Below are 27,635 nucleotides of genomic sequence, written 5' to 3'. Positions count from 1 at the left end.
ATATATGCCTAGAGATGGAAGTCAACAGGCGCTATGGTTTCCCTACGCAAGGACGAACTGATGGCAATCCTCTGCGCCAGTGGAAACTGCAATGCTTGTTCAATACCACAATGTCTCATAGCACACTACATCCAGTTGACTAGCGGGCTTGAACCTCCGCCAGAGTTTACCCCGCATGAGGGTGATCTTTATAGGCGCATTAGGATGACCTTTATATGTGCCCCCCATGCGTGAGTAATGTCACCCCATCTGCCTTGCGTTTTTGAAAAACCCCTCTGCTGGCACTGTCGGCAGCCTGGTCATGCCATTTGATCTCTCCCGGCTTCAGGGAGTGCGAGAGATAGAGACTAGCAGAAACTAGACTCGGAAGACATGATTTGTCTTTACCATGAAGATATCGACTTCACTTTCCCAACGATATTCGGAGTGTCTTAGGACCTGTGTCTTTGGCCAGCCTGCTGCTAGCGAACAATAGTTTATACCCTGCCGTGATCGGGGAACGCGAGACGAGGTGTGACGGGTGTGGAGATGGTGGGATCCAGAGGCAATCCAATGAATTGATTGAACTCTGGTTCATTACAATATGACCACGTTATCTTTCATTTTTGTCGATGTTAGGGAGTTGAGTGCAGTTGAGGGACGTTGTCCCCTGCAGAGAAAGACAACTGAGATGAGGGAACAAGCTGTCAAATGCCTATCCAACAGCCTGTTCGGTCACCAGCACGGGGTCAAGGCATTCTTCACATATTGGCCTGGCAAGATATACTGGCACTCAAAAGTATTAGTACGAGACTCTTCAGAGGGTCGCGCTTGGTGCTCCCGTGGTAAAAGTGCATATCACGATATCTATATTCTCAATCCTTGAGAAGAAAGAAAGTATTTATACCTGGGGAGAGTGTGACGTACAGCAATGGGGCGGGGATTACATAACCCACGCCCAGCCCCAGGCCGTAAACTAACTGGCATTCTGATCGCATGTCCGCATTCGCATTCACCTTCCCATCCTCCCACCTTCTCCTGCTCCTGCTGTCCCTTTTATCCTACTCCTGTCTATGGATCAGGAGCTGTTTGAATCCCCGCCTGATCTTCTAGCGCATCGTGCCTTTCTGTTGCTCCCATCCACGAATTCCCCTCTCCGCCCCTCCCCCTTTCCGACCAGGTGTTTACCGCCCGATTCAAGCCACTGAGTCCGACACTCCCCTCAGATCATCACCTCATATCCGCCATGGCCACCCCGGTAGCGGCCCCCGAAGACCAGAGCCGTCTCCTCGAGGAGGCATTGGGAGTCGTGCGGCAACAGTCGCAGATGATGCGAAAATGCTTGGAAACTCCGGGGAAATTGATGGATGCGTTGAAATGCGGGTAAGCTTGAGCTTCGGAGACTCCAGGCAGCAATGACATTGGGATCGAGATAACTGATGTCTTCTGCCAATTGCTTCAGGTCCACCTTGGTATCCGAGCTACGAACCCCTAGCCTTGGTCCGAAACAATACTACGAACTTTACATGGCCGTCTTCGATGCCCTGCGACACCTCTCCGTCTACCTGAAAGAGAACCACCCGGTTAACCATCTAGCGGATTTGTACGAACTCGTTCAATATGCCGGAAATATCATCCCGCGACTCTATCTTATGATTACCGTAGGTACGGTATACATGTCTGTGGAGGATGCGCCGGTCAAAGAGATTATGAAGGACATGATGGAGATGAGTCGAGGCGTGCAGCATCCCATCCGCGGGCTGTTCCTGCGGTACTATCTGTCCGGACAGGCTAGAGACCACTTGCCCACAGGCTCTGGAGACGGTCCGGAGGGCAACTTGCAGGACTCGATCAGCTTCGTTTTGACAAACTTCGTCGAGATGAACAAGCTGTGGGTGCGACTCCAGCACCAGGGCCCTTCGCGCGAGCGCGAGAAGCGGATGCAGGAGCGCCGGGAACTGGAGCTGCTTGTTGGTAGCAACGTTGTGCGACTCAGCCAGTTGGTGGATCTGGAAGGATACAAATCCGGTATATTACAGGCACTGCTGGAGCAAGTCGTTCAGTGTCGTGATGTTTTGGCGCAGGAGTATCTCCTCGAAGGTAACATGACGCAATTGTCTGTCGAAGGTCTGGCATGCTAACTGAGGGTGCAGTAATCACCAAGGTGTTCCCTGACGAGTTTCACTTGCACACCCTTGATCTCCTGCTATCCGCAATCAGTCGACTCAACCCCCACGTGGACCTGAAGAAGATTGTCATTGGATTGATGGACCGCTTGTCAGCTTATGCAGCTCGTGAGACCGAGTCGTCCGCCGAGCCCGATGCAAGAATCAAGAAGGAAGAGGAGGCTGTCACCAAGCTCCTTGGGAACCTCAAGGTATCTGAGGAGACCAAGAAGGAGGCGCCGGAAGAAGCAAACCAGGAGAACGGCGTGGAGCAAGCCGCAACGGATAACGCTGAACAGGCTGAAGCTACGACAGAAGGCGAGCCCACGGCCAATGGCGACGACAAGGCTGGAATTCCAGCCGATGTCAAGCTGTATGACATCTTCTATGAACAAGTGGTTAACCTGATCAAGAGCCGCGGTCTCCCTATTCAAGACACAATGGCGCTTCTGGTTTCGCTTGTCAACCTGGCTCTTAACACCTACCCGGATCGCCTAGAATTTGTGGACCAAATGCTCGACTTTGCGACTAAAGAGACTGCGACGTATGCCGACCACGCCGACCTGCACTCTGCCCCGACACAGCAGAATCTTTTGCACCTCCTTACCGCACCTCTCCGTTCCTACGCCTCCATATTCACGGCTCTTGCCTTGCCCCACTACATCCCACTTCTGACTTCGCAATCCTACACGACCCGGCGAGCTGTCGCAGGCGAAATCGCTCGCAGTCTTCTCAAGAACCGAACTTTCATCACGACTACGGAAAACCTCGACCGCGTGCTGCAAGCCCTAAGGGTTTTGATCAAGGAAGGCACTCAGCAGTCTATGGGCTATCCTGGCATTCAGTCTCAGCGGCGAGGTGAGACTGATGAGACCATCGAGGAACAAGGGTGGCTTGCACGTCTGGTTCATCTGATCCAGGCCAAAGACAATGATACCCAGTTGAAGGTAATACCTCTTCTCAACACGATATGACCACCACTAACCCCCTTCTAAGTTACTCCAAGCAACCCGCAAGGCCTACCTCGACGGTAACGAGCGTATCCGATACACAACACCGGCCCTGGTCACGAGTTCGATCCGTCTGGCACGCAAACTCAAGGCCCGCGAGCACTACGACGACAACTGGCAGTCGCAGTCTTCAGCCCTTTATCGGTTCATGCACCAGTGTGTCAACAATCTCTACCAGCGTGTGAACCCTGGTTGTGCTGATCTGTCCCTGCGTCTGTTTGTGATGTGCGGAGAAGTGGCGGACCAGACGGGCTTCGAAGAGTTCAGTTACGAATTCTTTGCACAAGCCTTCACCATCTACGAGGACTCCATCAGTGACTCACGTGCTCAGTTCCAAGCCGTCTGCGTCATTGCGGGAGCTCTCCACGGCACCCGCGGGTTCTCCAAGGAGAACTATGATACCCTCATTACCAAGGCCGCTCTGCATGGAAGCAAGCTGCTGAAGAAGCCCGACCAATGTCGCGCTGTATACCTAGCCAGTCACCTGTGGTGGGTTGTCGAGAACCCCCAACGAGGCGAAGAAGACCCCAAGAACGTAAGTCCACCTTCATCTAGTGACCTCCCAGAGTCAACTTCTAACATCAATTAGCTCTACCGCGACGGCAAGCGCGTCCTCGAGTGCCTCCAACGGGCCCTCCGCGTCGCAGACGCCTGCATGGACACCGCCGTGTCCGTGGAACTCTTCGTCGAGATCCTCAACCGCTACGTCTACTACTTCGACCAACAGAACGAAACCGTCACGATCAAATACCTCAACGGCCTTATCGAACTCATCCACTCCAACCTGCAGACGGACGAAAACGAGCCCAACCCCAGCCTGGAGGGCCCGAAGCGACACTTCCAACGTACACTGGATTACATCCGATCCCGAGATTTCGAAGGCGTAGTCACCGATCCCAGACAGTGAAATTGCATGACCCTCCTCCCGTATGAATGAGCGATGTTACCTACCACTACCACTACAGCCCATGTGTCCCCAGACATCCGTTTGCCCTGTTTTTTTTTTTTTTTTTTCTCTTCCAGCCTCGTGCGTGTAAGATTCCCTTTCCGTTCTCTTTCTACCCACCCACTTCTATTTCCTCTGCTTCATGAACCAATTATCACCCTACCCTACCCTATCTTATGTCCGCCCTCAATTTGAGTCGAATATATCAATCAGTGTATCATCATCTTCACATCATTATCATACCCTTTTTTTTCTTTCACCTTATAGTTACTAGGGAGGAAAATTTGATCTCCGATAGAAAGCTCTTGATTCCATTCTACTTATATCATATTCTGCTTATTTTAATTTACGTCTCCTGTTATCTCAAGTAGTATCCCGCGCGCTTCTATCCTATGATAGATTATACTTAACTCGGGAAGAAATTGAAGAACACCCAGGAGGTGGTGCTTAGTACTAAGAGGACTAGGAGGTACTAGTTGATTGCTTAACCACTAATAGGCCACTCGTATACAAAACAGACATAGTATTCATATTGATTGAAATGTTACTTTCGTCCTAGGCTCCAGATGTACCGTCTGAACTATAATCATCGGTCGATGTAACTAATGTCAACTACACACCCCTGTGCTGTTTCTCGTCCTCCGCCTTATCCGTACATTGGTTCTTAAGAGGGTAGTCACCACCAGTATGACAATTCATCCACATACAATAAATAGTATGTACCGTCTATCTACCTACTAAATACTCACTTGACCTTACTTAGTCTTCTCTATACATATCTACAATGACCTCACCAATATAGCAAATGACAAGAACTAGAAGGAAGAAGAAGAGGTAGAAGAAGTTTAAGTACGGAACGACCAGGATCAGTCAATTAATTGACCACCTGATAAAGATCCGATTCGCATCATGCAATTGTTTTAACACGGAGTTTCAAACGAACATGAGGTATTTGGGAGCCTTTTGGAATAATGCTCCTTGGGAATCGCTACATAAGGAAGAAAAAAGGGAAAAGCAAACAAGAAAATGGTGGGGGTTTCACTTTCAGAACACCCACCTGGATTTCGGTGGGGAAGCGGAGCAAGAAAACAAGCAAGGCAAAAATGAAGAGAACAACGTAACGTACATGACATGATTGATGTCTGTTCAATGTGCGTAGGAAGAGAAGATGGAAAAGGGGAACTTGGAACACCAGGAAGCTCATCAGTGATGTGGTAGGGTGGAGGAAGATAGGAATGAGGTTGGAAGAGGGTTTGATGACATGATGGACGCTTTCATTCGGTAGAGTAGGAGGGATCGATGGAGAAGGAATAGATGACGGAAAAGGGAAGAAAGTGAGGATGTCATCAATGAATCTCGTGCCATTGCAACTGGAAGCCTAGAACCCCGTAGGAGAAGAAAACTGTCGGAGCACGGATGGTGTCGATGAGCCGATCCCGCCGAACGCTGGAAGACTGCTACTGGGAACCGGACTGCCAATTTCCCCGGGGACAATGCTGCCTCTGTGACCTGAGGACGCACTGTTGGTGTCCGGTTCAAACTTGACACATTCGCCCGTTTCGTCGCTCCTGATCGAGAACGATCCGCCTCCGTTCTGCGTGTTGCCTTCTGTGTCGCAGATATCCAGCATTTCCTTCAACGAGATTGGAGGCTCATTGGCCGGCCGTAGCTGATTTACCTGACGAAGGACAACGTTCACATCATGGTACCCACTGGCTCCCTTGGAAGGGCTCATCATGTTGAGTTGCTTGCAGGCTTGGATGACCAGCAGTCGTATCGTCACGGGCCGAGAGGCATGCGCACGGTGGTGACCGCCGGGAGCAAATACGTTGTTGGACCAGCCACTTCCTATAAAGGTCGTCAGTTGATGGCACAGAAAGGACTGACGTCGAGGTGAAACTGACCAGGTCCTGTTCCCCATGTTGGAGCGCTGGGGAAAGGAGACGTGCCGAAGGGAATCTGTGTACTCCACGTGTTTCCTACACTCGGCCCAATCGGGAAACCGCTATGCTTGGCTGCTATGAAGTTGTCAGCTTATGCGACAGCCATGACTACTTGTCAACGGCACTTACCTAGGGGATCTGCGAAGAGGGAGGTTCCTGCAAAACTGGCTCGGGTCGGTCCAGGGAAGGTGCCAGGAGCAGTCGCGCCAGGAAGCGACTGGGAGAGATTCGAAGTAAACGGAACATCACTGTCATCGAGAAGAGCACTGCTGCCCAGATGCGCACTTAAATCATCCACATCGCGCTGCGCTGACCGGTTGTTTTGGTCTTGTTGGGTGCTTGACGGGCGCTTGATAGGGCTAGGCCGGGAGATCGGGAAGGCATGCGCATCTAGAGGCGACCGCTCAAACGAGCTGGACGGCTGTCTGGAATGAGCATGAGACAGCCCGCTCGGCTGCGCAGCGAACGCATTGGTTATGGGCTGCTGATGGAATGCTAGACCATGTCCTGGATCGAGCGGAAAGCCACGTCCCGGAGGCATAGGACGAGTTCCGTTCATGCTTGGAAGCACGGGCAGTCCATTTGGCGCAGGAAACCCTCGCAGTTGGTTCATCAGCGGGCCCGAATGCGGCGGGTATGAAGGCAACTCATGACCAATCGGCGGACGGGAGACCAGGCCCAAGCCAGGCGGGTTCGATGGCGAGAATCCGGGTGGATGAGAGCGGTTCAACGCACCAAGGGGAGACAGGGGAGTCGAGGGCTGGGGGTGGTGAAGCAACGGCGGTTGTCCATGACCCTGCTTGGACGTAACGCTGGACGCTCCTGACGACTGCGACGGCGCCATCGATCGTGGGGAAATGGATACTTGTGATGGCTCGGTGCTTGCAGGCTGGGACCGCGGAGACGATGTATGGGAGCCCTGCTGAGACGGTTGCCGCGGCCTGGCAGGTGTCGGAGCTTTGGGGACAATCGGAGTGGCGATTTGGTAATGCGGCGACTGCAAGTATGCAGGGAGCGCCTGGGCGTGTTGCAAGCTGGCTGGGATCGGAACCGGTCCTGTATGCGACACTCGTTTCGCTTGGGGATCGCGTTTCTCCTGACCTTCGTACTCGGTCTTGGGGGCGGCCTCCCGACGTGTCTGCGCATCCTTGACTTGACGTTCTCGCTCATCCTTCGTCTTCTTCTCCCGCAGGTCGTTTTGCCGTGCTTCTTCTCGTCGCTTCTTCTCCAGCTCCTTTTGCTCTCGTTGCTTTCTCTCAATCTCAGCCTGTCGCTCTCTTTCTTCGCGCAACCGCTTTTGCCTCTCCGCCTCCTTACGGAGACGCTCCGCTTCTTGGGCTTTGCGTTCTGCTTCTCGCTTCTTCTTTTGTTCCTCGCGCTTCCTCCTTTGCTCTTCCAGCTTCTTCTCCTGTTCAGCCTTGGCCGCAGCTTCCTCGGCCGCCTTTTCCGCCTCCCTTCGCGCCTTCTCTTCCTCCTTGGCCTGCTTTTGGAGCTTCTTCTTATCCTTCCTCTTCTGAGCCTCCCGCGCTTTCTTGGCGTTTCGTTGCTCGTTCCGCGTTTGCTCCTCCATCAGTTCCTCGATCAGTTTCTGCTGACGTTGTTCTGCGACCTTTTCTCGATAGGCTGTCAAGACGCGTTGTTCGAACATTCGGGCCGCAAATATTTGAAACATCCGTCGGCCTTCCTCCATGCGTTGCTCTTCCGTCATGGCGTCCTGCAGAAACGAGTCAGCTTGCACTGCATCACCACCCGGCCAGTTCCCGGAGCTGACCATTTCATCCTCCTCATAATCTTCATCTTCCTGACTATCGTAGTCCTCGTCCTCTTCCTCGTCATAATCGTCGTCATCTAGAGGACCGTGGTTGTGGCCGCCATGGAGGGATTGGTGTGCTGCTGCTATGCCGTACTGGGTATCCTCTTCACGTTGCATTCGGCGCTCAGCTAATTGCTCCATCATGTCGATGAAATGTTTCCCGTCGTTCTTTAACAGATCGTCCGCGACTGTAAGGATGCCATCTGCAAGTGATGCAAAGCGATTAGTATCTAGCTTCCGAGAATTGTGAAAAAGCCTCGGTTGTCGCCTACCTTTGACAGTTAGACTATTCCCAAAGGCGAAGAAATCCGCGCGGGCTGCACGGGTCTCTTCGTCTTCGTAATCGTCGTCGCTGTACGGCTCGTCATCCTCATCATCTTCATCGTAGTCCTCCTCCAGATCCTCGTCGTCTTCCGGCAACTCATGAATTCGGCCTCGAGAGGGATGAAATTGGCCTTGCGTCCGTGTATGTTGACCGGGTGATCGTAGAGGCGGGTGGTATAAACGCGGAGGCGGGACCATGGGCGGGCCCTTCTCGAACGAGCCTTGGTTGTTGTTGGCGTACTGTTCCAACTCCTCATAGTAAGCGTCGTATAGTACTTCCAATTCCTCCTCGATGGCTGTCCTTTTCCTCCCACATACAGTACAACTGCACGAGTGTTTCTGCTGCTCCTTCATCTTTTTCAAGACCGCATCCTTTTCAACCTTGACGAGCTGGCGTCGCTCCTCCTCCCCAAGCTCAAGCCAGAACGTCTTGATGTTCTCTCGCTCTTCTTGCGTGGAGGTGTTCCAAATGCTACGGTCCTTACCCGTCTTCAGAAGCGTATGAGGCAGATGCGGCGGTAATGGCGGGGGCAGATGCTGTGACATGGAGACAGAAGGAGTGGACAGTGGTGTTGAACTGTCATCGCCCATGGTCTGCGAGCCGGCCCGATTCTTCTTTCCTTTCTTCTTCTTGGATTTCCGAACCGTGGCATTTTGTTGGCCCGGTTGCCCGTTTGACAGACTCGGCGGGTGGTCGTCCAGATCATGTGTCGCGTCGTGAATTTCCTCATAGTACGTTTCGCCGTTGGCGCGTTCATCGAGGTCGTGCTCGTCGGATACATGAGACGCTGGCGCGGTAGGGCTCAGACCGTTCTGCTCAGACATGTCCGCGGAGATGTGGCCGTTTCCGAACTGACGCTCCGCAGCCAAGCGGGCGGCCTGTTTTTGTCTGCGTTTTTGCTTCTTGCGGTTAACCGACACGGGTTTGGAGTCTGATAAGGGAAGGTGGTCGTGGTGGTGGTCGTTGGGCGCATGGGCCTCGCCGTTCGTGGCGTGTGCAGGGATGGATGTCGACGCAGGATCGGACATTGTGGAACCGGGATTCGGCCGCGGCGTTTGCGGCGGAGCCATGGAGAAGTGAGGACTTAGGAGGCTATGATAGCGATGGGTAGGGAGGACGAAGAGGGCGGGCTTCTCAGTCTCCTAGAATGTTCCGACCTAAGCACCATGCTAGGGAAGCGTTCCGGCGGGAAAAAGTCAGCAGGAGGGTACGGCGGAGATAGCCAGGTAAGAGATAGTAGCGAGGGTGTAGACTCAAAGCTCACCGGACAGCGGTCGGGACGAAGGCTGAGGAGATTATTGGGGATGGAGGAAGGGACAAGGGGAGGCCCAAATCCAGGATGTCTGGTGAATCACGCGAGGCAGGCGAAAATAGAGGCCGCGGGTGGAAAGCAGGCGCCCAGGTGAATTGGGGTGAATCCCAAGGGTCGACAAACGGGGAACGAGGGCGGAGAGGGGTGGAAAGGACCCGGGAACCGCACGACAAGAGGGGAGAGAGAGGGGGGAGGATAGCGTTCAATCCCCCAACAATCGGGGAAGATAGGGAACAAGCGGGGAGGAGAAAGAGGATATGAAATGGCGAGACGGATGACAGCGAGTGAATGCAGTAAACCGGAGATGGGAGGAGGGGATTCGGCGACACAGGCGCAGACACAGCGAAGATGATGGGGTTTGGATGGTGGACCTTGACGCCGGGCGTTGGGCTCTGGATGGTTGCCGTGCCGCTGGCCGCAACTGGATTAGCCGCCGCAACTGGATTAGCCGCCGCAAGCGAGGTTGCTCGCCTCAGTTCTCAGGCTGAATCTATCCTATTCTGCCTACATATAGGGATCAACTGTGTAGTATATTCTACATATATTCTATATATCACATATATCACATCTTTTTGGATAATTACCACCAAGCAAATAATCCGGGCTTTCATCCCCCTCTATAATAAAGTTCACACTTGTCAATCTACCCACCATAGAGATCTATGCAATCAAGCGCCCAACTTCAAGATCACCTGGCCTAGCTTTAAGCGCCCTTTTGCCAGCCACCCAACCAGTCAAACAGCCAAACAGCCAAACAGCCAAAAACGAACATGTATTATATCTAAACTAAGCTTTAAACCCGACAGGTAATTCGTAGCGTTCTCCAACCTCCCACTACGTACTACTAACGATACCTACCTCGGACTACCGTCGGAAACTTAACCTTTAATATGACCGGGGTTTTGGACTATTATAGCGTTCCCTCATCTTCCTTCTTCCTAACTCTCCTGCGGGGTCACCAAAAAGCCAACCCCCCAAAAAGAGGGGGGTTTTTAATCTCATGATCGGCGCGCGCGCGCATTCCATCCTACCTGACATGATCTGATGCTGTCAGCCCATCCCGTCCGGAGTGGATTACACAGATATTTCTGAGTTGGGGTAAAATATGTTGATCGATTGAACAGGCTTGTTTTTCTTGAAAGTGACATGCCCATATGGGCAGGTGACTACGTAGATTGGATAATTAACAGGTGTTCGTTTAGTTTTAGCATAGTTAGCATGGATGTCTCAGTGCGGAGTAATCAATCTCCCCACTGACCGCCGGTGTCTCTAGTACTGTTGGTTAGCTTGGCATAAGATTGGAATCACACAATTGTGGGCATTGTTATTGCTGATTGCAAGGGTCCTCTTATGTGTCATTAAATCCTTATGAAGGGCAGTGTTTATTCATTCTTGAGATAGTAAGGGATGCAGTGTATCGCTAGGGAGTCTGAATGTGAGGGGAACTAACCGTGTGAGATTCAAAAGTGTGATAGGTGCTATAGCCACTCACTGTAGGTTTAGAATGCCGAACCCAAACATTCGTAACTAGTACTATTCATAAATGCTATGAGACATACGAATCACTTTACGTGAAACACTCAATAGGCAGAACTATCTGGGTCTATTGCAAAAGTCTGTTCGAATTGGTCGTTCGGCTACAGAGTAGCGATCAGAATATAACCTAAAGTAAAAAAGATGATGTGTCTATAAAAGTTGAAGATGGTGAGTCCTGCGATCCTCCTGGCTGACCTATCTCGTAATCCAATGCTGATCCGCACTGTTCCTCCGCAATGCCTGCTGGCTACTCCCGCAAAATACCCGCAATAGCACTCGTAAAGAGCACAAGTTTGCATACGGTTGGAGGTCAAATGGAAGATCGAGAGGCTCCAGAGCATGTCATATACACCACATCAACATGATCAGGGCAATCGACTAACCCAAAATAGATCTCCGACCATATGAGGGCGCTCACGACTGTCACCGAACCGAGACACGGCACGGCATTTGACGGCCTACGGGGTCATAGCCAGCATCTTTCCTGTCCCCTGATACTGGTAGTGGTGCCCCTGTCTCGGTCCAGAAGCTGTTGGTGGACCTTTCGCCTCAAAGTATTCCGGAGACTGGCAGGCCAGATGTCATCCATGTTAATCATCTGTGCGTTGTATGGCCCAAGAATCGATGCGAAACGTCTGGAAACCGTGGAAATATCATAGCGCCATTTCTGCCCGCAAACGTTGAATAGAAATTGGTGTGTCAGGTCGCAGTCAGGAGCTCTGCCTCGCGCATGCCGAGTTCTGTTCGGTCGCCGGAAAAGTCATACTCATCACCGCTGCTACTGTCATCCTCTTCCGTGAATGTCGCAGAGATCAGTTCGGCATACAGGGACTCGGTTGGCTTCCTCATGACCGTCCCTTTAGGTGTCCGGAAAAACCCGAGCTGCGGTGGACACAAAACAATCCGGGATCGCTGGATTTTTGCGTGCTCGGAGGCAACGGAATTGGCTTCGACGACAGATGGCCAAATGGCGTCCAGTAGCTCGTCTCTACTCATTTCTTGATAGGAGCTTTGCCTGGCTTCAATGAGAAGCACTGGTTCGGGACGACCATTCCCCACAATCAAAGCCCCTGTAACATGAGGATCTCCTCTCAGGATAGTCTCCATGGGAATAGGCCACACTTTGAGCTCATTTTCCAGCACGATTATATCTTCGGTGCGCGAATGAAAATGCCACAAACCAGCTTTGGTGGGATGAGGCTTAAATAGATCTTTAGTGCGCCACGTGTGTACCTTGGGATAATTATGAGCAAGGGATAGATATGGCCGTGAGCTCTCGGCTGGGTGCAGAACCAGCTCATAGACGTCATCACCCACAGCCTCCATCTCAATTTCCGGCAGATTGTTGAACTCGATATATTGCCACTCTCCTGGCTGGGGATTGAGCGCCTGGATGTGACATGTCTCAATAGAGCCATACATCTGGCGTATATTTGTTACCTCACTGAGCTTATTCCCAACACTAGGTGCCAACGCCGCTCCACCACAAAGGATGAAATCAAGCTGTCGTGCCTGGTCATAAGCATCTGGCTCAAGCATCCACTGCTCTACCAGAAATGGGGGAACATAGATGGCTCGTATCTGCGGCTGTTGTTTCATGATGGAGCTCAGCAGGGCCCCGCTTGGTGGGACAGTAAGAGGACCCATGACGAAAGCAGCCGTACGTGAGATGAGAGGCAAAAGGGTGAATGCATGGAGGCCAGCGAGCTGTTTATCCATGAGCTCAAGAATACGAAGGCCGCGTAGAGTTACTTACGTGGTGAGGCGGAAAAGGGGAGTAATAGCGTCCTGGTGGAGAGAAATTGAATTGATCTGCATTCTGCGCACGACGTCCCTCTGGGACAGACATGAATGTATCATTATCAGCGCAGGCGAGAGTGCCGTGGGTGTATTGGACCAGTTTTGGCTGGCCTGTTGTGCCGGAAGTGTGCAGAATCAGACAGCGCTTGTTCTGGAATTCTTCAAAAGAAGCATTCCAGTGGAATGGAGGGGACTTGGACTTGAAAAGCTCGGCCAGTGTTGGCACCGGCAAAGATTGCATGAAGGGGTCGAATTGCTGAAGACTTTCTGCTGCCGAGCACATGACGTCCGCATAGAGAAGGCCATAGACGTTTGCTTCCTGCAAAAGGCCCAAATTCTGGATGGGGGTGTTTTGAGGAGAGACGAACATTGCCTGTCTCATGAGTCAGTATCGGATACTATTTCCAGAGAGAATAGACACATACATTCCACCCGCACTTCATGAGCGCCAGCAGCAAAATGGGGTAGCGGAGGTCAGGAGGGCCAATGTAGGCCAGTGTTGTCTTTTTGGGCACTCCCTCAAAAGCGCGTTCAAGCCACCAAGCCATATGGTCTACTGCCGTCGCCATCTTTTTCACGCTTATGTCTTTGTAACCATCCATGACGCTCTTCGTCTTGGGGATAGCAGCGAATACGCGATCGGGCTCGTCATGGGCGTAGTAATCGAGAATGTCAGGAAGCAGTCGATGTCCTCTAAACTTTTCCCCGCCCCGAACCCACGACTCCGTGCCGTTACAAGCAGCCATCTTAAAATATGGTAAAGACCGCCTAGTTCTCTAGTAGATGGGATCTGAGAAGACCTGCCGATCCCCAAGGCCGTGTCTGAAAATGAGGTTGTTGTCGCTTGTGATATGACTGCCCGGGGGAAATTGGCCGTGGCGGGCTAATTCAAACTCTTGTGGTGGGTAGGCAGTCAGTCAGTAAACCAAGTGCAAAGGACCTTAGCCCAAGCAAATGCCACAGACTGGATGCGACTAAGCACGTTTTCACCCCTCGTGGGAATCCATCGACCTGCGTGTCTAGGTCTGCGCTAAATTGGTCTTTCGATCAATGATAGTTGGGCGACCCGTGCCTGCAACATGCATAATTGAGCCCGTGGGCCGCACCAGGAACCTCCGTGAAGAAGGAGGAAACTAAGAGGAAGACTGCCGTACTGTAAGTGTAATCGGCTGAACGGACCGGAGGAAAGTTCAGTCAATTGTAACTACTAACTGACTAGCAAGCACACTGAGAGTGGGCTCTTTGCTCGGAAATGGCCGCTGTCCCGCGCCACGACGACTGGCGGGCCGCTGGCACTTGTACCAACGAGTCTAGTAGTTCATACGCTCTTTTCGTTTGGCACCCCCCAATTGTGCGCTCTTTGATGGTGGCCAGGTTTAACCTAGGACCAGCTTATCGTATGACACGGACGTACAAAGGCGCAAACACCCCTTTCATCTTCTGCACTGCACCATGTGGCGCCTGGATGGCCATGAGGTGCTCCGCAGTTGTCTCGACTATTTGGTTAGCGGAATGATAGAAGCACTAGGGAATGCCGATCAGCCTGGCCCAAGTGTGCGCGCCCGTGGAATTGAAGGCTGCTCCACAATTGCATCTGCGATTGTCGTTTCCAGATCAATTCCGCTCCGGTGGCAGTTGGCATGTTCCGGCGGCCGGCCAAGATGGAATTTGCGATTGACGTCTTGACGGGCCGGCTCACCATGGTTGAAGGGTGGAGGTTAGAATTTGCGGGAACATCATTGATCGAACCCCAATTGCAGGATTCTTCCAAGAGCCGATAGAGGAAATCCTGGGAGACTAATGACTTCATTGACCGGCCACTCCCTTCCTGAAGCGTCAGGCGAAGTCTCAATTTTGATGTTTTGTGTCCGTCGGTTTTATGAACCGCGCTTGGAAATAAGCGGTGACGGTTACAGTAGATGCCGAAGGAAGCGAGGCCAGAGATAAATGGCCCCCATAGATCCGTAGAGGCCATCCGGTGAGACCATCATTGGGTACGGATGATAAATGCGCAGTCCGGGCCCGTTTCGCTCGATGCTTTGATTCGCAGAACGGTTAATGGCGCATCCTCGCGCGCCCCGAATTAATCGACGGCGTCCGGAGAAAACGCCCGACCCAAAAGGTCATGGCTAAAGGATGGTCCTAGTATTAAGCATTTCACTGCTAACGGCTGCCAAAAGCCATCTTTGCTCTTGATATGGGTGGCAGCCAGAGCTTATTGCTGAGCTTTTTGAGCAGATGTAGACCAACACTATATGAAGGGTCCAGCCACAATGAGCAGGTGCCAACGAAGCATCTGCAATCGCGGGCGTATCTCCTCCAATTCTATATGTTATGCATCGCAGACTCGTCGTCAATAAGTGGACTCACAGCCGATGTCTGAGAGGTAGAGACACTGTTGAGAAGAAAAGCATTAGACCTGCTATACCAAACCGAGGAGCACCATCAAACCTCTGGTAAACTATTCTATCGAGTAAGCAATAGTCGAGAGAATCGTCAGAAGGCGGTTGATTTGAATGATAGCCCATAGGCACATCTTGAGTGTCTAGAGCATGCGTCGGGTTGTTGAGAATCGGACTCCGTCCATTCAGTCAGTGGTCGCATATTGCGAGTCAGGCAGATAAAAATTGAGAGAGACAATAAGAGACGAGACGCTTCTAAGACGATCAGAAACCCACGGCGATCTTGTTAGTCTGATTAGCAGGCACTGAGATGAAGCACGCATATCACTATTAGAGGCGCTCGGTGTTCAACGTCGGGAGCATGAATCGAATGGTTCAGCTTTCAGTTCGGAGAGGATTCACCAACTGGCTGTTAGGTGATATAGCTGAGAGTAGGATCCCGATTTTGGAGAGGGGAATGCAGATAATTTTCATTTGTATGAGCCGGTCGCGCTCATCTTCGGCTCTTGACACTAGAATTGCCTAGTTTATGCAAGAGAGCTGCGCCGCAAGCTGAACTGCAACCAGATGCGACTATCGTACGCTAGTGAGAGGGCCAGACCACGACATGGGTTTCTAGTAGGGTCGTTAAAGTGTGATCGCAGAAGATAGTAATACAGTCAGTGAGGAGATGAAAGCGGTTAAGTAAAAGTTGATCTTCACGATGTGTTTACTACTCATGATGGGTGATTTCAGGGTTTTCTTTGTCCTAATACGCCTCAGTCCCCCCGCCGCCCCATTGAATATAAATAGCATCAGGCCCACTGGGATAGATCATGTTGTTGGTAATCCTATATTTACTACCGAGTTATGAGTGTGCATAATCAGTAAATATGTCCAGTACAATAAAGTTGATGTGTACTGTCCAGAGTTTGCTTGGGCCATTGACCAGGTTTTCAAGCCTCAACGCAAAATCCTACCGGAGCTTGCTGATATTGCAATTCGTGCCTAGCCAAAAATAAGATTCTTAATGTACTGCCCAATCTTGCTCATTGTTCCGGTATCCGCCTCATAACCAACAGCCGCCCTTGCCCGATCTTCTTCATCAAAAGCAGCTGCCGCCGAGAAGTCCATATCTGACGGCCGTACCAGCTTGGAGCGATAGTAGATCTAAAGGAATGGTCAACGTAATTCAGTGAGACTTTCCGATGATCATCACTCACCTTGTAGCCGAAGTAATCTAGGAAGAATAGAGGCGCCGCGATGTAGGATGAAAACCAACTCTTTGCAGACCCTTTCTCGCCGAAGGGGAAGCACGCTAAGTAAAATTCGCATCCTGCGATGAAGAGGACCACAACGAGACCAAGATACTGGGCGTAAGGAGCCATTCGGTCTCGGAAAGGCAGTGTCTTTTTATCAATACCCTGTGCAGCAAGACCTTGTCGGAATCGGATGTGGGAGATGAAGATTCCGGACCATTGGAATAAGGCGGATACAGATACCTGTGGGATGTCAGTATAAGATATCAACGATCACAAATAAGTGAGATACTAACCAGAGATGAGAACCAGCCATAGACGGTAGCTCCGGTGTCGTTACAATTGAGGTAGCATAAAGCTCCTCCTACAGTGAGGCTGAGGGCTAGAGAGACGTAGGGCCTTCCGACAGTGTCTTTGCGGCCGAAGAAAGGATGCAAAATGGCCATGTCAGACAAGGCTGCAAGACTGCGACTAGCGATATAGGCACTGGTGATGCCACAGCTAATCACTGTCAAGAATATGAAGCCGTTTATGATGTGCGCTAGCCACATCACGCCTGCACGCTCAATGGCAATGACGAACGGGCTTCCTAATGTGCCACTTCCATTGATGAGGTTTTCATCATCGTAAGGAACACACATTCCCACGAGCCAAATATTGACCACGAAGAACGAGAACATGCGCCAAAACACGGGGTATACAGTTCTCTTGATGGTCCGGCGGGGGTCCTTGGCTTCTCCAGCAATGACTGCGATATGCTCTCCGCCACCGAAGCTGAACAGCGCTTGGACAAACGCCTTAGAGATACCTTTGATGCCGTTGTTGAATGCGCCGGGATTGCGCCAGTAGCGAAACTCGATCGGGCCATGTGTGGCCGAGATACCGCCCGAAGTCATGATGAACATGAAGAAAATCATGACAAATATTGCCAGAACCTTGACGAAAGACATGATATACTCAACATGACCGTAGATCCGGACACCGAAACAATTGGCTGCGGCAATGACTACCAGGAAGATAGTGATATACGCTGCAAGTGGGACAACCTCTGTTGCTGGCCAGAATTCAAGCACAGAAACGGCTGCAGTTATTTCGGCAGGAATGCAAATCACCCACTGCCAGGAACGATCAGTCGCCAATGCATCGTCTTAAATAGGCAGAGCTACCTACCGAGAACCAGAAATTGATACCGACCGCGAATCCGAATGCGGGCTCCACGTATTCAATGCATTGTCTGATAAAGCCTCCATGGACCGGCTTAAAGGTCGTCATTTCACCGATCGAGGTATACTGTAAGTACACTATGAATCTAAAAATGATAGGTTGGCATGTCAGCAAACCCGCAGTTGAGCGCAGCTTGATAGACTTACGCAGTGATGGTGTATGCAACGGCGATGCCACCAGGGCCAGCTACATGCTGCAATTAGTCGCAAGAGACTTTGCCGCTTCGCTCAGGGGAGCCTCACCGTACTTCAGTGCAGTACCTGTACCGACCCATCTAGATGTTAATGTCAATTAAAGTGAGCCAGCAGCATATAGGGTTCGTCCTACAAGCCAGTTCCCACACCAGCGCCGAAGGTCATCATCATAATCTGACGACTACCGAGCGACCGGTGGTAACCAACATCCTCGTTCGCTCCTAAGAGCTCACTGTCTCCCTTGGCAACATCTGTCTTTTCAAGGTCGGTGTCGACAACGGTGTCTTTGACGTCCACTATCTTCGGCATTGTAACGATAGCTTACTCCACTGACTACATGACCATCGGAGAGAGGGCCTATAGCGGCATTTTATATGTTAGTTCTGGTGAATGTCACAAAAGGTATGATAAGTGTCATTGGCCATTATAGCCGTCGTATCTGGAAAGCGGCAGCGAAATGGAGACATTGTGTCCGAGATAAGCTAGGTTGGAGCTTTGATAGCGACTCGCGGCGTTAACAGCCAGTTGTAGATAATAGTACGGAGTAGTCCGAGTCTTTCCCCATTTCTGTATGAGGAAAAGCTGGAGTTTACTAGAAGCAAAAGTGGGGTTGCTGATCATCTGTTCTGTATGAACCCTGTATCCTAGTTTGGAGTCAGGTGTATAAGAAGGTAGACCAATGGCTTAGGCAAGTTGAACGAGAGCTAAACTCTCAGTCACTCTCAACTCTTCTCATTTGATCCCTACGATAGATCAGCACCAGCACCAGCACCAGCACCATGACCGGCAGTAAGAATGTGGTGTTCGACATTGTCGGCACGCTGGTCTCCTACGATGTCCTCTTCGAAGCGATCGACACGCAACTGGGCGACCGTCTCCGTGCGGAGGGGATCAAGCCTTCCTTGTTAGGGTACACATGGATCGAGGTCGCAGAGCGCGAGTACACATATCTGAGCTTGTCAGGCCAGTATAAGACATTCGCTACTTGTCTGGAATTGCTCTTCTGGCGAATGCTCAAGATGGCAGGCATCCAAGACCCGCGAAGCTTTGCCACAAAGAGCGATCTCGAGTTTATCATGAGTAGGTATGCCAAACTTGGACTCCGCCCAGGAGCGGCCGAGTGCGTCACTAAGTTGCGTGACGCTGGGTTCACTGTCTGGGCACTCACAGCGGGGGACGCCGCGAGAGTGGGGGGATATTTCGCCAACGCTGGACTTGAATGGCCCGCAGAGAATCTGAAATCCTGTGACTCGCAGGGAATAGGCAAGCCAGACTTGCGGGTGTACCAACCGCTCCTCGAGCAGCTCTCCCAGCACAAACAACCCTGGTTTGCTGCTGGACATATGTGGGACGTTTCGGCGGCTCGCCGTGCGGGGTGAGTACAGATGCACTAAAGATGCGTTATCGCGGTGGATACAGGACTAAGCTCACACATGGCATATAGGTATAAAGGAGCGTACTGCACCATCTGGGAAAAGGAGCCGATTGTGGAATTATTTGGAGAGATGGAAGTCATGGCAGACACTCTGCCAGCGATGGCTGACAAGATAATTGCTGCGGAAAATAAATGAGAAGGGAGAAGTTGACGGCCGAGAGGCAGGCATATCGGCACTAGCTTGGTCACTAGATACTACTAGTCTGGGGAGCGTGCCAGCTACTGATAGATATGATACGTAGCCAGTGCAGTACTTCCTTTAAGATAATAGCACATGGAGCCTATCTTGCAGATCCATTTTGTTTCTGATAATACCCCAAAGAATGTTTATCTTCCACACAGACTTACTTACTATTGGAAACAGACTTCTCGCTGGATCTACTGCTATCTGCCTTTCTGATGCATTTCCTCCTACTCCTGTTTGGAATACCATCCTACCGTCCTCTCCGACTTTTCGGTAAACCATTCATCCTGCAAAAGATCTTTCGCGGTAGGCCGATCCCTCGGGTCAAGCTTCATAATCCTAAGAACAAATGCCTTGTCTGCATCACAGATCTCCCTTTCACGCAGGAACCGAAACGGTTTCAGTTTTTCAGGAGGAATTACAGACATAATGCGCACAATACTTTCTTGTGTCTGCTGATCACAAATCTCTTTGTAAGAGATAGGGAACGGTCCAAACCACTGGTGATGCAGCACCAGGATCTTAACATCGTACAACTCGTGGCCTTCTGGTACATCCGGCTCAAATATGTGGAAATTGAAACCCCAAATTTGATTGATTAGCTACTGATGCATTAATTTTGCCATCACATATCGAGGGGTTTGAAGTGAACTAACCGTCACCCCAAAACTCCATATATCTGCAGCAGTGCCCCATGGAATCTCAAGATGAACCTCAGGGGCCCGAAAGAGGCTTGTTCCGGTATGCACACCATCTTTGGCGTACTCCGAATCAGTAGGGACAACACCCCCACAGTCGGCCAGTTGAACGTCTGAAAATCGACTCTTTCCGTTACCGTAGTTAACGAGGATATTGCTCGGTTTTATATCTGGAAGCAATGTCAGGACAAACACCATGTGTGGCGACATAGGCTATTGTCGAACCTGTGTGAACATAGCCATCATCATGCAACACTTGCAAGGCTTCCAGTACATTCTTCGCCACATACTTGAGTTCTGGCCTGGTAAGTCTTTGCTTCCTAGATGCCCGTGCCACGTCGTCATCAAGATATTTCAGAATGATAGCCGGGGGCTCCACTGGATCTTGGATCTCATCCAGGAGGGGGCGCAGGTTCGGGCAGCGACCTTAAAAACGATTGAGAACGTCACGCTCATTGTGGAGGCGCCAATGGCCTTCAACACTCTTCACGACAACGGGTTTCTTGTGTTGATTCCTATCGGTCACGGCTAAGTGTTCTAGACGGCTTATACCGTGCATGGCCAGCACTTACACTGCAGAATAAACGAATTCCGAAACCTGCTGGGTTACTTTGTAGATACCAACTCTACCTTTTAAGACGTTGACCCACAGAAAATAGAGACATGGCTGGCATTGTACATTTTCTTGAGCCGTACCAAGGGAGTAGGAATTAACATGGGAACCCGTGGCATTCAGAACTGCGCCAAGATTCCAAGCAGGTTATGTAATAGGCTGGTACTGTTTAACTATCACAAGTAATCCATAATTCAACAGAAAGAGGTTGCCAGAATTAAATTATGCAGAAAAAGAAGAAGTATGGCTGGAAGCCGCATTAGCTAGATCACTGGGAGAGACCACAGATCTGATAAGCGTTAATACGGAGGACTCATGTGCTGATAAGCCTATCCTGGGATGTTCAAGTCATGTCTCCACCCGACAGAATATACCTACAAACGTCTGTGTATTCTTACTTCATCATTTGCCCACCTAAAATGTTTCTAGCCGTCCTGTATGAGACATAAAATAAACACCAGTAAACGAATACCGTTCCCATGAATAACTTCGCATAATATCGCAGGGAAGGTGGCCTAATGGGATAGGTCCAGCAAGAACGCCATCACATGTCAGTTGCTGCTCTTCGCCGATCACTTCCAAGTTATATTCTCAGATAAGCTGATAGACTCAGTAGGCCGCGCATTCACAATAACAACTCATTTGTCACCCACGAATCATGCCCACTTATTCTATCTCGATCATGTCGATGATTAAAACAAGAAAGACGTCGCCACTGCTTTGGGTCAGGTACATATGATGGATATGGGTGAGCCACAGGAACGATCATCACATCTTGGTATCAGGTACCAGTCTAAACCTATTTGGGTAACTCCCTCCACGGCCTCATCCGGTCTCCGCGGGGACTAAACCCGATACTATCAGGTACTGATTTTGAGATTGAAGTATAAGACGAGTGATGGCTGACCGGCCTCATCAGCAATCCACATTCCATCCAAGCGCTTTTCCAAGCAAATTACCAATATGCCTGCTGTACAGAAGGTGAGTCTACTCTCTTTAGCTATATGATCTAGCTAACATGCCTAATCAGGCCATCATCATCGGTGCAGGCCCCGCCGGCCTCGCTGCCGCCCTTCAACTGCACCGTAACAACAATATCGCCATTACCGTATACGAGTTACGCCCGGAGCCAACCACCCTGGGTGGTGCTATAGGTCTATTTCCAAATGGAATGCGCCTGGTTCATCGACTAGGGCTGCATGATGAAGTTGTCGCCCGCGGATTCTCCGTCGCCGACATGGAGATGCACTCTCTGCCAAACGGTGACATTGCCAAAGTCGACATCTCTCGCTGGGCAAGCCAGAAAACTGGCTTCGGATACTTGCGTATTCGTCGCAAAGACCTTCAGAGTGTTTTCCTTGACGCCGTTGCAAAAGACCAAATACCTGTCCACTACAACAAGCGCATTGTCTCCGTCACCGAGTCGCCAACAGATGTCACCGTGACCTTTTCCGACGGCTCAACTGATACAGCCGATATCCTGCTCGGATGCGATGGTCTTCACTCTAGTGTCCGTCGACTGCATGTCGATCCGTCCATTGTGCCCGAATACTCCGGTATCGCGGGAACGCAGTCCGTCATTGACTGCACAGGCCTTCCGGAGGAGCTGAGTACGCATGCCAACGCTTTTCTCTCCCGCACGGGTATTCTGGCGATGATGCCGTGCTCTCCGTCCGGCGATAAGCTCTTCTGGTTCTTCTCGCGGGAAACTCCTATCCCTCACTCGGAATCTGGCAATGCGCGAGACGGGTGGGAGGAGCGACGTCAAAAGGAGGTTGCGGAGTACAAGGACACCATTCTGAAGATCGTCGGCGAAGGCAAGGGTAAATGGCCGGAAGCATTGACGGAGATGGTGAATCGAACGGACGTCGTTGGGTTTTATCCCATCTTCCGGCTCCCGCTGGGCGGGAAGTACCATACATCTCGAACGGTGCTGCTCGGGGATGCAGCGCATGCGATGCAGCCTCATGCGGGTCAAGGAGTGTCCATGGCATTGGAGGATGTGTTTCTGCTATCGCGGTTACTGAAAGACGATCAGCGGGACTTGGAAGATGCATTTGCCAAATACGAGGCGATCCGCAGACCGCGCATCACGGAGATATACAATCTGGCTGCCAAGAACGGAAAGAAGCGAAAAGATGTCAGTCCGTGGGGGTTGTGGGTGAAGGAGAATATGGCGTGGGCTGCTTATGGACTATATAACCGATTAGGGTTGGAAGCTTGGGGAATTGGTCAGAAGCATTTGGTTTATGATATTGATGAGGTGAAGATCTGATTGATTCGGACTGGCATCTCTTTTTTTTTTTTCTTCTTCTTTTTTACCTTTCTTATTGTGAATATTTTCGGAGGGGTTCGGACTCTCTACTCAATTTTGTACCTTAATGCGGCGCTAATAGCGATGTCTCGGAAGCATTTATCGTGTTGGGAACTTCATTCACCGGGAAGCTCTATGAGTGGTCTATTTCAAGCCTAGAATATACGCACGGTGTCGGGGTATAGTGTGTCGTATTATCCATGTCCTAGGGGGTGTAGACAAACAGCGTAAACACAAGCTGGCCAGGGATGAATGTAGTGAGATGTTATGTCATGCATTGACTGGAGACGAGGATAGCCCTGTTCAGTGCTCAGCCATAGTATGATGGAGCTCAACCCCCTGAAGTGGCTGTACTGTGTGTAAAGGGGATCGGGGTGATTACTGGTGCCAGGATTTAGGGCGCCGTAACTAGTTCCGAATCTACTACTCATGCATTCCCAGCTCTAAAGGTAGACGGAATACGAGGAACTGATTCAAGAAGGAAGGTGAGTGAGAAACTGTCAAAAACTGTTGAGAGTTTAGCAGTAGTATCTAGTCAGTAGTTAGCGATTATCCAGTGGATCCTAAATGGAGTGCATTTTTGTGTGTGTAAGTTTGATCAACAACGGGTTTGACTGGGTCAGGGCAAGAGAGGGAGAAAAAAAAAATAAACAAAAAAAGAAACATCCCACCATCTCCTCCACCACGAGGATGACTGGGGAAAATAGAAACAGAAAAAGGAAAAGAAAAATTGAAAACGGGAAACCGGACTTGCCCATTCATCGGCATCCCCTCCCTGCCAGAGCATCCGGGGGGCTATAAATATACTAACTGCCATGAAATGGATCAATGGTCCAATGGTAAAGCAGCAGTGCCAGGCCCCTTGGTCCCGGCGTGATCCCCCTCTCTTTTCTGGACCAACGCGCTCTTTCTCTCTCTCTCCACCCTCATAATAGTAACAGCGACTATCGCGAAATAACCACCGTCTAGCCTGCAACGTCTGAGACAAATCTCTAACCTTAGTAACAAGCGGCCGTGCGGTGACGATTCTTCAGCTGGGCCATCACTGGGTCGATCCCTCCTTCTCTTTGATTACTATGGGGGAAGTCGTTTAGCTGCCAGTGGGATTGGTTGGTTTAGCTGTGATGCTGGGCGTCCATTTTGATGCTATTTGTGCCCATTCGGTCAGCATGGTGGGAGGCCGTACTGATTCATGTATATATATGGAGTGAGATGCCTGGATTGTGAGGGTACAAGGATGCATCTATTCTAATTTCTAATACTCCTTCATATTATCATCATTATCATAATCATCATCATAATCATCATCATAATCATTACCAGCTTCCTTCCTCCCTGCCTCGTCATCTCCTCTATATCAAGTGCTGTTATAGTGAAGCTAAGTTACTACTCAAGTTACTTCCTTCCCGTCGACTTAACCACGGTTGAGTATTTATTCGTATTTGAAGGTGCGTATTTTATCCGTTTATTTTTTTCCCCCCCCCAAATCTTTCTTTCTTCGTTTCTTTCCCTTCCGGATCAGCGTCAGCCTCAACGCTCGACCGCCTTCCCGAAGGAACGAGACAAGTCTTTTGCTGGGCCCCCCCAAATCCACTTCTCCCAGATTATCATCCATCCATTCATTCCCCCGGCAAAAGCTATCCACCCCCTCCCCATTTTCCCTGGCTTCCTCCTCATTCTTGTATTCTTTAATTTTTAGGGGGAGGGGCTTCATCAACTATTTTCCAATTTTCTCCCCTCCTTCCCACAAATCGCATTTCCACAAAAAAACTTCCCACCGAATTCCTCTTACCTTATCCTTGACCATTGTCCCGACCGCAGTTCTGGCCAGCCTTGCCTGCTGCTGCCTGATTCTTATTCCGTTCCGGGTTCCGCCAGGGCTCGTCAGCGCCCTCGCATTGCCTCGACCCATTCGTGCATTCTCGCTTCATCAATTCAGGGATCCGTGATCCCCAGCCGGTTCGTGAAAAAATGGCTCAACAACAGACTGATAATGTGATGCGAAGGTATGTTCCCGCCCTGTTGTCGTTCCTGGGTTCCGGTGTGCACCTGAGGCCATCATGTTATCTACTGCCGATTTCTGGTTCCCGTTATCAGCCCACCCGCTGTCACTCGACCGGATTGCTCGTATAGAGGGGGTGCGGGGGTGCAGCCAGCCCCAATGCATCATCCATGCCATGAACGAATGGGGCATTGAGCTGACCTGCATGTAGGAAGTTGGTGATCATCGGGGATGGTGCCTGCGGAAAGACCAGTCTGCTCAGCGTCTTCACCCTGGGCTATTTTCCAACCGTAAGTCAACCCTCTTCTCCAATGCGCTGATCGATGGAGTTTCATTGGCTAACCGGTTTCTGATCTGTAGCACTATGTTCGTACCTATCACCTCCTTCGCTGACTACTTAGCATGCCTCTGACTGTCGCGTGTCAACCAGGTTCCGACGGTGTTTGAGAATTACGTGACGGATTGCAGAGTGGATGGCCGTTCGGTTCAATTGGCACTATGGGATACTGCTGGTCAGGAAGATTACGAACGATTGCGTCCGCTCGCTTATTCCAAGGCGCATGTGATCCTTATTGGGTTCTCCGTGGACACGCCCGATTCGCTGGAGAACGTCAAACATAAGGTTGTCTGACCATTCTGTTACTGTTGGACTGCGCTGACTGGTTCTTGTAGTGGATTGAAGAAGCGAACGAACGATGTCCGGGTGTCCCTATCATCCTTGTCGGGTTGAAGAAAGATCTGCGGGAAGATCCACTGGCCGTCGAGGAGATGAGAAAGAAGTCGCTAAAGTTCGTGACGTCGAAAGAAGGAAGCGACATCTCAACGCAGATCGGAGCACGCAAGTATCTCGAGTGTTCCTCATTAACCGGCGAGGGCGTCGACGATGTATTCGAGGCGGCCACGCGTGCCGCGCTCCTGACGTTCGACAAGCGAAAAAGCTCATGCTGCATTGTGCTATAATGGGGAAATGACGACTTTGCGATAGATACGTCGCCGACTCTGATGGTATTTCAGCGATTTGCATGCCAGCCATGATGGGTTCATTTGCTATGCGCTTCGAGCATGTTGCACTTGCAGTTGCCGCGCGACACGCGTGTGCCAGTTTGAATTGGATTTCGAAGAAAAGGGAGAGTGAAGGTGACGGATGTTGATCGATATATCTTGCATTTGCGGCGTTTGGGAGGGCCTCTTCTTTTGTGTTCGAATATCAAGTTTCGCATGTTGACATACCCTTGGTCTCCGGGGGGACACGCTTGGTGACATTCGTTCATTTGGTGTTTGCCTTCTTCAGTGTCTTCTTTGCCTGTTGTCAGTGTTGTTTGCCTTCTTCTGTGTCTTACTGTCACTAGCGGTTATACCTGTATTGAAATTGTATCCACCAGTCTATACTACACTTTACACAGTAGACACAGTAGACTGACCGAGAAACAACCCATAATATAGTAACATATTATACAAACAGACAGACAGAAAAATACATAAACTAATATAACAAACCCATCCATTCATATCCACCTCATCGAACCCACACCTCTATTTTCTACCCCACTCCCATTCCCCCTTCTTCCCCAAAGAACCTCCCCTCCCCTTATCTCCTCCTCTCCTCCTTCGTGAAGAACCTCCTCCTCCGGAGAGGCGGAGGAGGAGGTTCTTCACGAAGGAGATATTTAATCCCTCTTCCACTCATGATTCCACCCCTCCCTCGCAGGCCCATCCGTCTGCAACCGGGCATACTCAATGGGGACCAAATCCCGAAAGACACCCGTCTTAATCATACTCTTACGGAACAATTTCCCGCCATCGCCCGCACCAGTACGCAGTTCCTCACAGGCGGCCTGCATCGCCTGCCACTGTCTCTGCAGCTCCAGCTCGTGCTTCCGTCGCTGCTGGCCCTGGTAGAGGTTCCATGCCCGGTGGATCGTCCAGTGTCGGAGGAAGCGGGTGCGTGAGAAGCGCAATGGGCGGGGAGTGAGCGGGTGGTGGAGGAAGTAGCGGATCAATGCTATTATTTTGGGGTAGTGGTTAGTAGGTGCGGTTGGAATTGGGGGGAGGGATTGGGGTTGGAAGGGGGGTACGGACTGATTCTGCGGTCGCCGCGGAAACCGGACTCCTTTCGCTTTTGGAGCGTGGTGGTTGTGCTGAATTGGTTGGTTTGGGATTGCAATTGGGATTGGCGGAGGGTGTTGGTGATGGTGTTGCTGGTGCTGGTGAGGGTTGGGCGGGTCATGGGGATGCGGAAGACGGATGCCAGGGAGGCGAGGACGGGGGAAAGGGTGCGCATTTTGATTTTTCTTCCTTTCTTTTTCTTAGTTCTTCTCTCCGGTGATTTCTGGGTTGGGTGTTGGGTCGGGGGTGGTGGTGGTGGTTTCTGAGAATGTTCGGAAGACAGACACTGCGCGCCGGAGCGGAAGTTTAGGTGGATTTAGTTGGGTTTGACTTACTGGGTTAGCCTGGTTGGCTTGCCTGGTCGGTTGGTTATCTGCCGCGCGCTAAGTAAGCGCC

General features: G+C 50.9%; 10 protein-coding genes across 10 annotated transcripts; 4 read left to right on the top strand and 6 right to left on the bottom strand.

Moving 5' to 3' along the window:
• Nucleotides 1-1,011: 1,011 nt before the first annotated feature.
• BO79DRAFT_168328 (vacuolar protein sorting-associated protein 35) lies at nucleotides 1,012-4,168 on the top strand. Its single transcript, XM_025679418.1, has 5 exons — nucleotides 1,012-1,362; nucleotides 1,442-2,079; nucleotides 2,133-3,091; nucleotides 3,141-3,689; nucleotides 3,744-4,168. The coding sequence occupies exons 1-5, from the start codon at nucleotides 1,226-1,228 to the stop codon at nucleotides 4,059-4,061; spliced, it is 2,601 nt and encodes an 866-aa protein (XP_025542922.1). The 5' UTR covers nucleotides 1,012-1,225; the 3' UTR covers nucleotides 4,062-4,168.
• A 1,310-nt stretch (nucleotides 4,169-5,478) lies between these two features.
• BO79DRAFT_225870 (putative stress response protein Nst1) lies at nucleotides 5,479-9,209 on the bottom strand (the record flags this gene model as incomplete). Its single annotated transcript, XM_025683760.1, has 4 exons — nucleotides 5,479-5,948; nucleotides 6,005-6,118; nucleotides 6,173-8,059; nucleotides 8,129-9,209. The coding sequence occupies 4 exons, from the start codon at nucleotides 9,207-9,209 to the stop codon at nucleotides 5,479-5,481; spliced, it is 3,552 nt and encodes a 1,183-aa protein (XP_025542921.1).
• A 2,177-nt stretch (nucleotides 9,210-11,386) lies between these two features.
• Nucleotides 11,387-13,575, bottom strand: BO79DRAFT_190075 (AMP dependent ligase/synthetase; the record flags this gene model as incomplete). The annotated part of the gene is made up of 3 exons (XM_025680707.1): nucleotides 11,387-12,736; nucleotides 12,786-13,202; nucleotides 13,255-13,575. 3 exons carry the CDS (start codon nucleotides 13,573-13,575, stop codon nucleotides 11,729-11,731), a joined length of 1,746 nt encoding a protein of 581 aa, XP_025542920.1. The 3' UTR covers nucleotides 11,387-11,728.
• A 1,568-nt stretch (nucleotides 13,576-15,143) lies between these two features.
• BO79DRAFT_71651 (uncharacterized protein) lies at nucleotides 15,144-15,459 on the bottom strand. Its single transcript, XM_025689653.1, has one exon. The coding sequence runs from the start codon at nucleotides 15,355-15,357 to the stop codon at nucleotides 15,196-15,198; it is 162 nt and encodes a 53-aa protein (XP_025542919.1). The 5' UTR covers nucleotides 15,358-15,459; the 3' UTR covers nucleotides 15,144-15,195.
• Nucleotides 15,460-16,217: 758 nt separating this feature from the next.
• Nucleotides 16,218-18,196, bottom strand: BO79DRAFT_278813 (amino acid transporter; the record flags this gene model as incomplete). Its single annotated transcript, XM_025687931.1, has 7 exons — nucleotides 16,218-16,380; nucleotides 16,434-16,712; nucleotides 16,766-17,584; nucleotides 17,640-17,778; nucleotides 17,840-17,879; nucleotides 17,936-17,967; nucleotides 18,021-18,196. The coding sequence occupies 7 exons, from the start codon at nucleotides 18,194-18,196 to the stop codon at nucleotides 16,219-16,221; spliced, it is 1,647 nt and encodes a 548-aa protein (XP_025542918.1).
• Nucleotides 18,197-18,606: 410 nt separating this feature from the next.
• On the top strand, nucleotides 18,607-19,488 carry BO79DRAFT_190070 (haloacid dehalogenase-like hydrolase). Its single transcript, XM_025680706.1, has 2 exons — nucleotides 18,607-19,262; nucleotides 19,332-19,488. Exons 1-2 carry the CDS (start codon nucleotides 18,667-18,669, stop codon nucleotides 19,456-19,458), a joined length of 723 nt encoding a protein of 240 aa, XP_025542917.1. The 5' UTR covers nucleotides 18,607-18,666; the 3' UTR covers nucleotides 19,459-19,488.
• Nucleotides 19,489-19,732: 244 nt separating this feature from the next.
• BO79DRAFT_235952 (kinase-like protein) lies at nucleotides 19,733-20,936 on the bottom strand (the record flags this gene model as incomplete). The annotated part of the gene is made up of 6 exons (XM_025684534.1): nucleotides 19,733-20,108; nucleotides 20,163-20,374; nucleotides 20,430-20,588; nucleotides 20,640-20,719; nucleotides 20,777-20,871; nucleotides 20,901-20,936. 6 exons carry the CDS (start codon nucleotides 20,934-20,936, stop codon nucleotides 19,734-19,736), a joined length of 957 nt encoding a protein of 318 aa, XP_025542916.1.
• An 844-nt stretch (nucleotides 20,937-21,780) lies between these two features.
• BO79DRAFT_243656 (FAD-dependent oxidoreductase) lies at nucleotides 21,781-23,098 on the top strand (the record flags this gene model as incomplete). The annotated part of the gene is made up of 2 exons (XM_025685308.1): nucleotides 21,781-21,798; nucleotides 21,848-23,098. The coding sequence occupies 2 exons, from the start codon at nucleotides 21,781-21,783 to the stop codon at nucleotides 23,090-23,092; spliced, it is 1,263 nt and encodes a 420-aa protein (XP_025542915.1). The 3' UTR covers nucleotides 23,093-23,098.
• A 1,537-nt stretch (nucleotides 23,099-24,635) lies between these two features.
• On the top strand, nucleotides 24,636-26,515 carry rho2 (putative Rho GTPase Rho 2). Its single transcript, XM_025682234.1, has 5 exons — nucleotides 24,636-25,137; nucleotides 25,345-25,423; nucleotides 25,494-25,499; nucleotides 25,564-25,755; nucleotides 25,806-26,515. Exons 1-5 carry the CDS (start codon nucleotides 25,103-25,105, stop codon nucleotides 26,091-26,093), a joined length of 600 nt encoding a protein of 199 aa, XP_025542914.1. The 5' UTR covers nucleotides 24,636-25,102; the 3' UTR covers nucleotides 26,094-26,515.
• A 213-nt stretch (nucleotides 26,516-26,728) lies between these two features.
• Nucleotides 26,729-27,522, bottom strand: BO79DRAFT_285653 (mitochondrial 54S ribosomal protein mL40). Its single transcript, XM_025688386.1, has 3 exons — nucleotides 27,213-27,522; nucleotides 26,790-27,135; nucleotides 26,729-26,745 (listed from the first exon to the last, which is right to left on the bottom strand). Exons 1-2 carry the CDS (start codon nucleotides 27,412-27,414, stop codon nucleotides 26,801-26,803), a joined length of 537 nt encoding a protein of 178 aa, XP_025542913.1. The 5' UTR covers nucleotides 27,415-27,522; the 3' UTR covers nucleotides 26,729-26,745; nucleotides 26,790-26,800.
• Between the last annotated feature and the right edge of the window lie 113 nt (nucleotides 27,523-27,635).

This window comes from Aspergillus costaricaensis, assembly GCF_003184835.1.
Source record: "Aspergillus costaricaensis CBS 115574 unplaced genomic scaffold BO79scaffold_6, whole genome shotgun sequence".
Taxonomy (NCBI): domain Eukaryota; kingdom Fungi; phylum Ascomycota; class Eurotiomycetes; order Eurotiales; family Aspergillaceae; genus Aspergillus; species Aspergillus costaricensis.
Note: the sequence above shows the minus strand (reverse complement) of the source record. Positions and strands in the feature narration are given on the sequence as shown.